Source organism: Aulonocara stuartgranti (genome assembly GCF_965226115.1).
Source record: "Aulonocara stuartgranti genome assembly, chromosome: 10".
Lineage (NCBI taxonomy): Eukaryota > Metazoa > Chordata > Actinopteri > Cichliformes > Cichlidae > Aulonocara > Aulonocara stuartgranti.
In genome coordinates this window covers 9625007-9638446 of record NC_138946.1, presented here as the reverse complement: position 1 = coordinate 9638446, position 13440 = coordinate 9625007, and the positions used below count along the sequence as shown (strand labels likewise).

Genomic DNA, 13440 nt, shown 5'->3' with positions numbered 1-13440 from the left:
AACTCAGGCCTCATACAGTCATTTAGAAAAATGTCTCCATCAAATGTTTAGCTGTCATTGCTTGAGAGGTCTTCAGTCCTGCCCATCACCTCGATGGGTGGACTGAATTTAACGCAGCAGCTTATATTTTACCTGTGTGGAGAGATCACCGTATGACATCCCACACCTTATGACACTCCAGAACAGCCTGATAAAATAAAACCACGCACAGTCAGTCTGTCTTTAAAAGAATCAGAATCAGAAAGGGTTTTATTGCCAAATGTTGAGCAGGTTTACAAGTGCAAACATACTGTCATAAATTACGCTTAAATAGACATGAAAATAAAAATAAGAATTAAAAGTGCTAAGTAGATAGATATATACATGAGTGCAGGTGGTGATCAGTGCCAAACATGGAACGATGCAGTGAACACAGCGTAGGGTCATGTGTTAGTGGTGGGAACAGTCATACGGTTATTGTTCATGTGTCCAACAGCAGAGGGGAAGAAACTGTTCTTATAGCGAGAGGTTCTGGTGCGAATGTACCGGAGCCTCCTGCCTGAGGGGAGCAGGTCAAACAGACTGTGTCCAGGGTGAGAAGGGTCAGCTGAGATCCGAGCTGCACGCCCCAGTGTCCTGAAGGTGTACAGGTCCTGCAGAGATGGGAGTCTGCAGCCAATCACCTTCTCAGCAGAACGCACAACATGCTGCAGTCTCTGTTTGTCCCTGATAGTGGCTCCAGCGTACCACACGGTGATGGAGGAGGTGAGGATGGACTCGATGATTGCGGTGTAGAATTGCATCATCGTCCGTGTTGGCAGGTTGAATTTCTTCAGCTGCCTCAGGAAGTACATCCTCTGCTGGGCTTTCTTAATGACGGAGGTGATGGTGGGCTCCCACTTCAGGTCCTGGGTGATGGTGGTACCCAGGAAGCGGAATGAGTCCACAGAGGTGATGGGGGTGTCAGTCAGGATGATTGGGGGGGGTGTGCTTCCTAAAGTCCACAATAATCTCCACTGTCTTCTGGGCATTCAGCACCAGGTTGTTGTTGCTGCACCAGGACACCAGACGTTCAACCTCCCTCCTGTAGGCAGACTCATCCCCGTCCGAGATGAGTCCAATAACGGTGGTGTCATCTGCAAACTTGATTAGCTTCACAGACTGGTGGGTGGAGGTGCAGCAGTTGGTGTACAGGGAGAAGAGCAGAGGAGAAAGAACACAGCCCTGAGGGGAGCCGGTGCTGATGGTCCAGGAGTCCGAGACATTCTTTCCCAGCCTCACATGCTGCTTCCTGTCCGTCAGGAAGTCAGTGATCCACCGGCAGATGGGATCAGGCACATTCATCTGGGAAAGCTTGTCTCGGAGATGGTCTGGAAGGATGGTGTTGAAGGCAGAGCTGAAGTCCACAAACAGGATCCTGGCGTAGGTTCCTGGGGAGTCCAGATGCTGCAGGATGAAGTGTAGGGCCATGTTGATTGCGTCGTCTACAGACCTGTTGGCTCTGTATGCAAACTGCAGGGGGTCCGTGAGGGTCTTGAGATAGGAGAGAACCAGGCGCTCAAATGACTTCATGACCACAGATGTCAGAGCCACGGGTCTGTAGTCATTTAGTCCAGTGATCCTAGGTTTCTTGGGGACAGGGATTATGGTGGAGGACTTGAAGCAGGCAGGCACGTGACATGCCTGCAGTGAGGAGTTGAAAATGCCAGAAAACACTGGGGCCAGCTCATTTGCACAGTGTCTGAGGGTGGCAGGAGACACACCGTCTGGGCCGGGAGCTTTTCGAGCATTCAGACTCTTAAACTTCTTCCTCACACCTGCTTCATGAATATGAAGAGTTGTGGTGGTGGGAGGAGGTGGTGTGAAATCCTCTTTTGTGTGAGGTGAGGAGGGGGGTGTTGTAGGTGAAGTGTTTGAAGGTGGTGATGGCTCTGTGGAGGGGGGAGAGGTGGGGGAATGAGTGTCCAAAGTGTCTCTATTGTTGGGACCGTTGGAGGTGTGAAGGCTGCCTGATGGCTCGTCAAAACGGCAGTAAAAGTCGTTGAGGGTGTTGGCCAAGAGCAAGTCATCAGTGGAGTGGGGGGTTTTAGGCTTGTAGTTTGTGATATTCCTAAAACCTTTCCACACAGAGGCCGAGTCATTCTCTGAGATCTGCTGCTGTATCTTCTCAGAGTGCTGATGTTTAGCAATGTCCACTTCTTTAGTGAACCTGTACTTGGCCTCTCTGTAGCAGTCCCTGTCTCCGCTTCTGAACGCCTTTCTCTTTTCCAGCCACAGCTTTTTGAGTTTAGGAGTAAACCAGGGTTTGTCATTGTTATAACTCACCCTGGTGCGTGATGGCACAATGCTGTCCTCACAGAAGTGGATATAGGAGGTGACAGTGTCCGTAAACTCGTCCAAGCTGTTAGAAGCAGCCTTCAGTGTGTCCCAGTCTGTAGACTCCAAACACGTGCGAAGCTCCTCCACAGCCTCGTTGCTCCACAGTTTTTTGGTCCTCACGACAGGTTTGGAGAGCTTCAGCCTCTGTCTGTACGCGGGGATTAGGTGGATCATGACGTGGTCAGAAAGTCCGAGTGAAGCGCGGGGCACCACACGATAGGCCCCGCTGATCGTGCTGTAACAGTGGTCTAATGTCCTCTCCTCTCTGGTCAGGCATTTAATATACTGCTTGTATTTGGGAAGCTCATGGCTCAGGTTGGCTTTGTTAAAGTCCCCAAGAGTAATGATGAGAGAGTCCGGGAATGTCCGCTCCATGTGCAGTATCTGCTCCGCGAGTGCGCACTGAGCTGCCTGCGCATCCGCATCTGGCGGGATGTAAACAGCGGCCAGGATGAATGAAGCAAACTCCTGTGGAGAATAAAACGGTTTGCAGTGAATAAAAAGGTATTCCAGAGAGGAAGAGCAGTGCTGAGCAATCACTGTTACATCTGTGCACCAGCCACTATTAATGTAGAAGCAGACACCTCCACCTTTGGTCTTACCAGAGAGAGAGGCCTGCCGGTCCGCGTGCAGCAGATGAAAGCCCTCCAGCTTGAGCGCGCAGTCCGGGATGTCCTCACAGAGCCACGACTCCGTAAAACATAAGACACAGGAGGAGGCAAAATATACATAATCTGATATCATTTGACCGTCTGCATGTTTATGAGAGGCTCTGCATGGATGTTGTGACATTTTGTCTCCACGCGGTCCACAGCGGCAGTACCAGGATCAGATGGATCAGGTGAACACCGGCAGGCCAGTCACTGAGATGCATGCGGTCAACAGCCATCCTGAACCTGCAGCTGCTCCAGTAAAACCAGTACAAAAAGTTAGTTTACTCACAGCACTCAGAGCTTTTTCTCTAGGATATATATTTTAAAAATAAAATTACACACTCAGCTGAGCTTTATTTATATCAATAACTTGGGCTGATCACATGAGCAGCTTTGCAGCTGTATGTGTATTATGTTGATTTATTCTTCATTTATTATAAATTCTCTTTAGCTTTTGTGCATCAAATAGAAGTCAAAAATAGTTTGCTTCCTTTGCACTGAATGAGACAGCATTTATTTACTTCATATTTATTACACATTCAGCTAACAGTCAGATGGTGAACTGGATAAAGGGCTGAACGTCCTGATCAGGATCTCTCTGTTAGCTCACTTGTAACATTACATTTCTAACTCTTCCTACTCTTCTGTGTGGATGTTCCAGCTTTCTGCAACAGCCAAAGAGTTTACTCTTCAGTCTTCAGCTCAGGCCTCACGCGGCACTCCTCCACCCATCCACCACTCTGCTCCCCCTGCAGCTGAGGCACCGGCCCCGCCCTCTCAGCACAAACATCCAATCAGGACATCGGAGCCAGGACAGCAGCCAAACACAGTGTTCGGCAAAGCCATGGAGACGTTGTCCACCATGTTCCCTGACTATACAAGGTAACACTGGAGCAGCTGTTTAAAAAGAAAAGTGTCATCCTCCTGCTGCAGACTCACATTTAGACCATAGTGTTCAAACCCACTTAATGAAATGTATTAACTGTGTTTGTGTGCTCAGGTCGGAGTTGATGAAGTTTGTTCAGGAGCTGCGTTCATCCAGCGGTGGAAGTTTTAGCAGCATGTCTTTACAGGATGTAGTCGGAGGTGTGACCCAACTGATCCTGGACCATCAGGTAGACGCATTCTTAAAGTGGTTTTAAGGGTTTGCAGTGAGGTTCCTGGTCGAAGCTCAAATTGGGAGATGATGCAAATACTGGGTTCAGACTACACCATATCTGTCCAATTATGGACTGATCTGTTGTCTAAACCAATGGTATATTTGGACCATCATTATGCCCTGATAGAAAGACTAGCATCTCAAAATTGTTGGACTGTTCTGACCAATGTGAGTAAGGATAACGGCTTCTGGCAAATGAAGGAACAACACAAGAGAAGGAGAGCTGAATAATAGAATAATTTCAGTCATTATGGTTACATAATCGAGTGTGATGCATCAGGAATGAGAATTACCACCTCCAGCTCTGAGGTCATGGTTCTCAGCCAGAAGAGGGTGGCCTGTTCACACTTTTTAAAACTAACCAGTAAAAAGCATATTGCAGTCTACTTTATCACACAGGTCCCGTCTCAGGTGACTGATACCAGGATTTGCGGAGGCTTGCAGAAAGTATTTTCTTGACTATTTGACTTCATTTCTTCCTCTCAGGAGAGGTTTAACTCGACCAGATCCAGCGTTCTGGGTCGTAGGAGTCCAGCTCAGTGTGCTACCCCTCCGTTGATAAACCCAGCACCGGTGTGGCAGCCAATCGGACAACAGAGAGTCAGAAGTTCCAACGCTGTGAGTCCAAAAATCATCATTTAGTAGTGTTCAAGTTTGAAGCTGCACATTTTCATCATTTCACTGTTAGTGTTGTTTTCCTGCTGTCAACTTGCAGTGCTGTTGTAAGCCTTGATCAGAGTTGTAACTCATTTCTAGTGACCAGTAAATCTTCGAATTTACTTTAAAAAAATCGATTCCTTTGAGCAAACATCAAACAAAAGGAGTGCATTTATTGAGAACTAGTTTCATTTGCTAATTAATACAGCCTGGTATGTGCAGCATTGATAGGGTTGGGTGAGCGTTTAGCAGGGCCTGACTGTGCATGTCGATTGCAGCTGAACATGGAGGATCCCTGCATCATCTGTCATGACGAAATGAGCCCGGATGACACCTGCGTGCTGGAGTGCAGACACAGCTTCCATAATGAGGTGAGCAGCGATACCAGAGACTCACGGTAAACTGTTGGGTCTAAGGTGTGGAACAAGCAAGGTGCAAAATATGGCAGCAGATAAATAGTTGAGTTTTGCTTGGAGAGATTTGTAGCACAGTATCTGTGTGGCAGCCACAACAGGAGCTATTTTCCTTAGTGTTTAGAAAAAGGTAGGGTACCTCAGTGCTTCCTTTATTGCCTCCTTTAGCAGAGGACACACTGCTGGCTACAGGACGTCAAACCCAAAGGTTAACTATGAGCATAATGCATCTTCTTATCAAGTTATTTCCTTGTGTTAAAAGCTTATTTACATATAAAAACCTGTTAAAGTGAATTTTAAGGTCTGTCATGAGTTAGTCGGCATTAGTTACATCCTTTGTAGTACTGCCAACATTGGTGTTATCATTAATTAAGCTTGAATAGAGTCAGGGTTACAAGCTGGATAAGCAACATGTCCTTTTTCTTTATAGTCTGTTTATTCTTGTTTATTTAAAATCCAGACGTTGGTTATTAACTAATATTTTCTCTCATGTGGCCTATGAAAGTTGTTGTAGTCCATCTTCAGGACATTCTCAACTTCTGAAGTATTGAGGAGTCTTGTGTCTTGAGTGGAGAAGCACTGTGCTTCTTTTCCTACCCCTGAGGAATTTTCCTCCACATCATTTTCCACTGAGGTCAAGGAAAAGAAGGCAACTAGAGGATGGTGTAACCATGTTCTGCACAGGCGCTGGGATATTAACCCACAAAGAAAGAGGGCTGCTGCTAAATCATGTGAACTGCATGATTTTCACTTCATCAATTGGTTGTAATATTGTGGCTGCACTATTGTGGCTGCACAATGTAATACGAGCTAAGCTTGGTTTTGTTTTTATAAAAAGGCCTAGGAAATGGAAGAAAGCGTTAACACCACACACTGGATTTTTAGTGAAAAGCATCCAGATGTGGCGTCTGGTCTAGTTTCAGGCTTTAAAGTGCTGTTTTCTGTGTTCAGTGCATCAGATCGTGGCTGAAGGAGCAGAGCACCTGTCCAACCTGCAGGACTCACGCCCTGCTGCCAGAAGATTTCCCCATGCTGACTGGCCGGAGACGTCCAGCTCCATGAAGTCTTAACCTTGCTTCCTCTCACTACTCATGTGTACGGTTTTATCTTTTTGCTTTTCTTATTGCATTAAAATCTAAAAAGGCTTTTGACTTTTCTTTTTTTTTTTTTAAATGAAAGGTTTCATGTAATTGAAAGAAATAACTGTTCCGTGTTTTTTTGCTTGGGATTATTTTATGGTGGCTAAATTTGCCATAAAACAAGGGTTATTTTAGATTTTGTGGACAGCTGCTGAGACTCCTGCAGCTGGTGAATGAGGAAGTCCCGGTAAATCCACAATGTGCCGCTTTCACTTGATTAAACAAGTCTTCATCTGTGAGCTTCAGAGCAGCTACCAGGGTGAATGTTTGGGATTTTTCTTTTTTAAATTTCTCTATTTTTATCTTCGTGCAAAGCTGTGCTAACCAAATGCTGGTTATGTCTTTCTTATGTGACTTCTGGAAATAAAATAAGAGGAAAGTGTTGGTTTGGACTCAGAAATGCTGACATTAGAGCTGAAACACTAGCTGTACTGGAAAAAAAAACATTAAAGTTATAAAACCCACTTGCATTCTGACTGACTCATTTAATCAAGCTGTACTCTCAGATGACTTCTGCTGCAGCTCTGAGGTTTTCAGGACTAGACCCACAGAGCTGCAGCTGACTGGATGTCAGCTGGACTTCTAAACCACCAGGTCCTGAAAGAACAGTCCCTGTGATGCTGCACATCCTTAAAAAAAAAACAACTTGGAAATATGAAATAGTTTCAAAAGAGAAATTTATTAAACTGAAATAAAACTTTAAAAAGAAAAGAGTTTGGTCACATTAACATGATGTATTATTAGGGAGGTCTCTGAAGGTTTGAATAATTTCTCCAGCTTCAGTTGCATGTTGAAGAATCTGTTCAGGCAGACGAGTTTGTTGCAGGATGAGAAGTGTGAAGGTCTCTGAGCTTCTCTCAGAAATGATAAGTTCAGAGTCTGCACAGCTTCAGAGGAAAGCTCTCTGTGATCAGGTGATCATCATGGAGCACGACGACAACGTTGACTTCAAACTCTGAAGGAAAGAAACACTCATGATCGCACTGCACAGAGAAGTTTTTGTTTTATCAAGAGCATGTCAAATTTAAGTTGGGGTTTCATTGAGTTCTCCACAGTAGCACATAATGTCCTAACTCCTGGCAGCAGTGAGGACTTTTTCCTTTAGATCTGATATTTGTTTACAACTGCATCCTGCAGAACAGCCAACAATAACACTAATGTCTCACCTACCTGATCATCATTTGAGGGGCAGAAACAATTAATGACAGAGGCCTCTGTATAATGTTCACCCCCATGTTCACTGAAAAAGAAGCCTCCTGTTCTAATTTTCTTTAATGTAAGCATTTTATATGCCAACTACCTGAACACTGATGCCACAGTAGAACAGTGGGTAGCACTGTCACCACACAGAAAGGTGGTTTACTGTTTGAAACCCAGCTAGAGCCTTTCAGTCTGGAGTTTGCATCCCTCAGTGCTACCTGGGTTAACTGGTGATTCCAAATTGGTTGTGGACATGAATAAAGTGTGACTTGTAGTCTAAAGCACTGTACAAATGCCAGTCCAGTCCAATAAATCTCATCCTGCAGATTAACTATGATTTTAGAATGCAGGCCATAGTCCTTGTTTAGCTCCACCTGCTGCAGATGGAGACTGACATGGTCGTGATCCTGTCTGAACATGGAAGCAGAAGTCAAAATGCCCTGAAATTCTGTTTTATCAAGAGACTTCTAGATGGGGGAAAAATGTTTTTCCAGTGGCAGAAAAAGATAGTATACAAAATCAGAAAGCTGTGGAAACTGGTTATCAGTGTATACAATAAAACAGCAAAAACAAGAACATAAAACACCCCATAGTGAGGTTCAACTGTTAGTGGGTTTATAACAAAGTGGAGCGATTTGCAGCGGTGTAAAGAGGTGGAGACCAGCTCTCTGGAGAAATGAATAGCACTTCTCTATCTGGCAATCTGATGGATCAGACTGAATTTGGCAGTTGCCATGAAAACGGTATCACTGCACTGTGCCAAGTGTAAAGTTCGGTGGAGGGGGGATTATTATGCAGGGCTGTTTTTCAGGAGTTCGGCCCCTTTAGTTCAAGTGAAAGGACCTCTTAATGATCATCATATTAAACCCCCTAAATGAAGAATGGGACATCACTCAAGTTCATATTAATGTGAAGGCAGACAAATGAATAACTTTGGCAATATAGTGTGTCTCTTTGTGATGAGTGTTTTATATTGTTTTAATGTCATCATTGTAAATAACATGAGCAAACACTCTCTAGATCTGAAAAGATTTAAACGTTCAAAGTAAGAACTTGTGGTTAAAAATGCTAAACTATAATAAAATTAGTCTGCTGAACTTTCAAAATAAGAGCCACAGGCTTGTTAACCAGTAAGTCTAGTAAATAAAAAACTAAAATGAGCCTTGGAGTAAATTGTTTGTGTGAGAATCACAGGAATGGATTTTACTGACCGACTTTGAAGTTTGTTGTCTCCAGCGTGGGGCAGGTGAACAGTCTGGGGAAGATCATATAGATGGGGATGGCGAGGCTGTGGCAGACGTCACCTTCAGCTATCTGGATGTTCTGGATCTCTGTGGCGTCTCTGGCGTAACCCTCAGCGCAGCCTGAACACAGCAGATGCTCATAAAACCTTGGGCCTTGCCCAATGAAAGTTAGACTGATTGCCTCACAGCGTGCACTTACCGCAGGTCTCCACCCGTACCAGCTGCAGTTCAATACTCTTTATGGGGACGTCCGAGTTTTCCACCACCACCTCTCCAGTAAGCGGCAGGCTGATCACGCAGTTGGTGGCATCTAAATGTCCTCGGATGAGAAACTTGGGAAGTGAATTTTTCTGAAAACACAAAGCAAGTTCATCCATTGAGAAGAGCTTTAAACTTTAAGAAATCAAGCAAAAAAATAAAAATAAAATAAAAATGAAGAGATTTAACACGTCTTCTGACCTCGCGGCTCTGCAGAGTGTCCGGAGTGATGGTGAAGTTCACCGGTGTGGGGATGACTTTAGATTTCTGAGGCTGGAAGTCAAACAGAAAATGATGTGACACAGTTTAACAAAGCTGAAGAAAAGATAACTTTTCAACAAAATCAGGAGGTGAGGAAACAGAGAAGTCTTTTTTTAGATGCAGATACTTTCTTCCTTAAAACAAACAAACAAAACAAAACAAAAGACAACCTGAGCACAGATTTTACAGGAGCTACAGAGCATTGGTGAGCATTAAAAAGGTTAAATTAGCTTTTTTTTTTTAATGTAAATAAGTCTGTAACAACAAGTGAGTGGCACAAAAATGAGAGAAACTAATTGTTGGTATAAATGTCGTTTCTTTTGTGGCTACCAATATGTCAATTTTATAGAAACAAAATATCATCATCCAGCTGCTTTTAAATGACTCAGTATAGTCCTAAAAAAAGTCCCGTTAATACAGTGATTCCCAAAGCACGGACTACTGCCCCCTGGTGCACTGAGAGAGCGCTGCAGGTGAGCCAATGAAAGTTTATTATGATTTAAAAAAGTTAGAAATGACAATCAAATATTTATGATTAAATATTCAAAGGTAATTCTGATCCATAAAAGTGTTATTAAATAATTTATTTACCATATTTGACCTGATATGTTTTATTACCTATCAGTGATGGAAACAGGGTAAAATGGAAAAGGTTTGCTGTAAGCTTATTCACACACAGCAGATCAGATAACAATAACCAGGTGTGTTTCACTCACCTGGCAGTGCACGATGAATTCGCAGCTCCTGCTCAAATCTTTGGCCAGCAGGGAGCGCTTCATGTCACAGCGGAGGGTGTACTGAGGAGTGAACAGAAAGGTTTAAAGCCAGGATGCCACGACATTATACTCTTTACAAGGTTTACTTAAAAGAAGCATGGCAGCGTGATGTCTTAAAGATATGTAGGAGTCTGTCCATTCTTTGAACTGAATCTGGTGAGGTTCATTAAAGGGACAAAACTTTTTTTACCCATGTGAATCTTTGTAAAGCTGACGACGATGCATGATATTTTCCCTCCAAGTGTCCAGTCACTGAGTTAAATGTCTGTTTCGAAGGTCCAGAGCTACAAAAACGCATGTTCTTCTTTCTTTTGTCTGGACCAAACAAACTGCACTGCTGCCCTGAAAGCAACAGAAAACCCTGACATACACCATGTTCTTCACACTCACTTGAATGTTGACAAAGACTCCGTGGTAGGTCTCGTACAGCACTTTGTTGCCTTTGGTGTGCAGAGGGAACTCAAAGGGAATCTCAGTCTTTCCTCCAGGGATTTTTCCAGCCTTGGCCACTTCAATGTTACTGCTGATCAGCTGGATGGGCTGCAACATGTTTCAATGTGATTATTATTAGGAACAATTGACTAGCAGTTAGTCTGACCTAGCAGTCAAACATTTTAAACCAGGAGTTCAATGATTATAAACGTATAAAGTGAAACTTGTATCCTGTAGGTAAAATATAACACAAAATCAATGACAGATAAACACTATTTGATGAAAAGTAAGGACTCAAACAGTAAAACAATGGGTTAAACAGTTTATGTCGCTTATTAAGAGTCTGTTAATTATATTTTGAATTAATTAAACGTTTACTTAATACAATATTTCAAAACAAAAGGCATGACTGATGCTTATAATAGTCTTGTTTTGTTTGAAAGTTCAGCTCAGGTAAATAAAACTTCTGGATGATTAATTTATGATGATTTTATTTACTTTTTTCTTGTTTTTTTTTAAAATACTTCTGTCTCATATTTATGCTGGTGAAACTTCTTTGTCAAATGGTAAAGGAAATGACCCTTTTACTAGTCTTTATCTCCACTCAAAGTGATTTTAAAACAATATCTTAGACGTTCACCTTGACAGAGTTGTAGAAAGCCTCAAAGACACCGACACTCTTGGAACTCAGCTGCAGATTCACGACTCCCTCCATGCTCAGAGAGATGCCATGATGCTGCAGTGCCTCCTTACAAACCAGCAGGATGACACCAGCCACTGTTTCCTGCACACCAAGCAACACGGATGAGCTACAGTCTATCAGTTTTTTTTTAATATACACAGTCCCACATTATCAAAGGCTCAAAAACAATTGGTCAAACTAAGATCATTTTAGCAACATTTTGCCGAATCTGATGGAGAACACAACCATAAACACTTCACAGTTCATCTTCCTGCTTCTATCAGCAGTCACATGATCATACCCATACCATAACTATCTCCATCATTGCTGGAACTGCTTGGCAGTCAAATGTCCAGTTACTTTTGGCTTCTAAAAATGTAGATGCATTAGTCTCTGCTTGAGGTTTCACTTATATTTTCCATCACAAACTACGATGTTATGTGTATATATCTGATCAATCTGTGAGGATTTCTGTGGCGAACCTCACAACAGACACATTTCGCCGTCACACCGACAGTCAGGTGCCCGATCGTGTGACGCCGGCGACTGGTAGCTAAATAACTAGCTCGGGTTGTTACAGTACATTGGTTTAGTAGCAGTTACATAGCTACATTATTCATAAATAAAGAAAAATACTGTATTATTAACGTTAGCTGACGAGGTTGCAGAAGCTGCTGGTGCTAGCTAGCTGTGGCAACTTACCCCTTCTAGATAAACTTTGTTTGCTCTTTTCAGCCTTATATCCAACGTGACGCTCATTTCTGATCATTACACGGCACACAGTCAGTTAAAAAAATGCTACCTCCTCTCCGGCCTCCACCTTACTAATCAAAACACACACTAAAAGCGCTAATTTTCACATCTGTTAGCCGAGTTCATGTTCCGTTTTGGACTAACAACAACACCGTATCCGGTCGGTCCGATCCTTCACAATAAAGCGACAACACGAAAGACGATGGGGATTTCCGGTCCAAATGATTCAAAGTAAAAACCGAAACAATCTAAAGGGAGAGAAATAATTTACAAAAGGGTAAAAAACAAACAAACTTGAAAACAACGTTAAACTCTATGGAGCACTCTCCATGAAACAAAAACACTGTCTTCATAGCTTTGCTGGTGCCTGGAGAGAAAAAAAGATTTTGGTTTTGTGTGCTCAGGTCTGTTTTTGCAGCTTGCGTAGAACAGTACAGTGGAGGTGACCCACCAACTGGTACTGGAGCATATCGGGATGTCTTAAAGTGACATCACTTCAGACTAATATTGAGATAAATTACTTTCATGGTTTTGTGTGTTAGCCAATCACCAACATATATGTTGAATATTTGTAGACCTGGACACATTTTCTTTAATCCAGCAGCAACTGAACTAGATATGCTAAATTTGTGCATTTATTTATGTATTTTTTTTAATGTAAATTGGTGTTTAACAGTGTTTACCTTTTTGTTGCTTCTTATTTTGGAAATTTTAAAGTCACTTTTAGATTTTACCACTAGATGGCTACATTGGGCTACTTTACACAAAACAAATACATAAAAATCTTATCTTTACGTTTAGATTTTAATTGTTCAGAATGAGATATATGAGGTTGTCCCTTGTTTTTTGATTTGATGCACTTGTAACAGGTGTTATTGTGCGGATATTGTCAATATTCTGTACAAACCAAACAATTAAAGTCCGTTATTGAAAATTTAATATCTCTCAAATCTCAAAGTTATGTAATTCTGAATGAGGTTACACGTTTTATTTGTTTTATATAAATCCCCTTTTATACCACAAACATCCATCTTCTTGCGCTTATCTGGGGCCAGGTTGCAAGGGCAGCAGCCTAAGCAGAGAAGCACAGACTTTCCTCTACCCAGTCACTTCCTCCGGCTTATCCTGTGGAGCACTGCAAGCTGAAAGATATAATCTCTCAAGTGAGTCCTGGGAAAACTAAAAGCAAAAAGGTTAAGAAAAAGAAGAAAAGGCAGGAACTAGACCTCATGACAAAAAACTGCTTTTCTTTAAGAAAATAAAAGTGAATAAACCCTTAATTTTAATAAAAATGAAAATAAAGTCCCTCTTTGCTTACTGGAGCTGGAACTGGATACTTGTAATATCTCAGATTATAGGCAGAAAACATCACACAAGATGTCACAGCAAATAAAATCCTTTAACAGGGGCTTTTGTGTTTTAGTGTGTGGCTCATTATATTTTCAACTTTCATTT

At 42.5% G+C, this 13440-nt stretch overlaps 3 protein-coding genes across 5 annotated transcripts in view; 1 reads left to right on the top strand and 2 right to left on the bottom strand.

Moving 5' to 3' along the window:
* ttc3 (tetratricopeptide repeat domain 3) overlaps nt 1–6843 on the top strand; it is a 31785-nt gene extending 24942 nt beyond the window's left edge. For 2 of the 3 annotated variants that reach the window (XM_082549948.1, XM_082549949.1), the window contains 6 exons: nt 3173–3286; nt 3673–3893; nt 4012–4126; nt 4657–4788; nt 5106–5198; nt 6192–6843. In XM_082549948.1, the coding sequence (XP_082406074.1) occupies nt 3173–3286; nt 3673–3893; nt 4012–4126; nt 4657–4788; nt 5106–5198; nt 6192–6302 (786 nt within the window). In that variant the 3' untranslated portion in view covers nt 6303–6843. The remainder of the gene's footprint in view (nt 1–3172; nt 3287–3672; nt 3894–4011; nt 4127–4656; nt 4789–5105; nt 5199–6191) is intronic. The other variant, XM_082549950.1, reaches the window with a different exon arrangement.
* Nucleotides 48–3166, bottom strand: LOC309715461 (uncharacterized protein; the record flags this gene model as incomplete). The annotated part of the gene is made up of 3 exons (XM_082548614.1): nt 2961–3166; nt 1910–2826; nt 48–102 (listed from the first exon to the last, which is right to left on the bottom strand). Exons 1-3 carry the CDS (start codon nt 3087–3089, stop codon nt 48–50), a joined length of 1101 nt encoding a protein of 366 aa, XP_082404740.1. The 5' UTR covers nt 3090–3166.
* A 196-nt stretch (nt 6844–7039) lies between the features above and the next one.
* vps26c (VPS26 endosomal protein sorting factor C) lies at nt 7040–12174 on the bottom strand. The gene is made up of 8 exons (XM_082549957.1): nt 11935–12174; nt 11191–11334; nt 10509–10658; nt 10059–10139; nt 9283–9354; nt 9023–9173; nt 8791–8943; nt 7040–7334 (listed from the first exon to the last, which is right to left on the bottom strand). The coding sequence occupies exons 1-8, from the start codon at nt 11989–11991 to the stop codon at nt 7252–7254; spliced, it is 891 nt and encodes a 296-aa protein (XP_082406083.1). The 5' UTR covers nt 11992–12174; the 3' UTR covers nt 7040–7251.
* Nucleotides 12175–13440: the final 1266 nt, after the last annotated feature.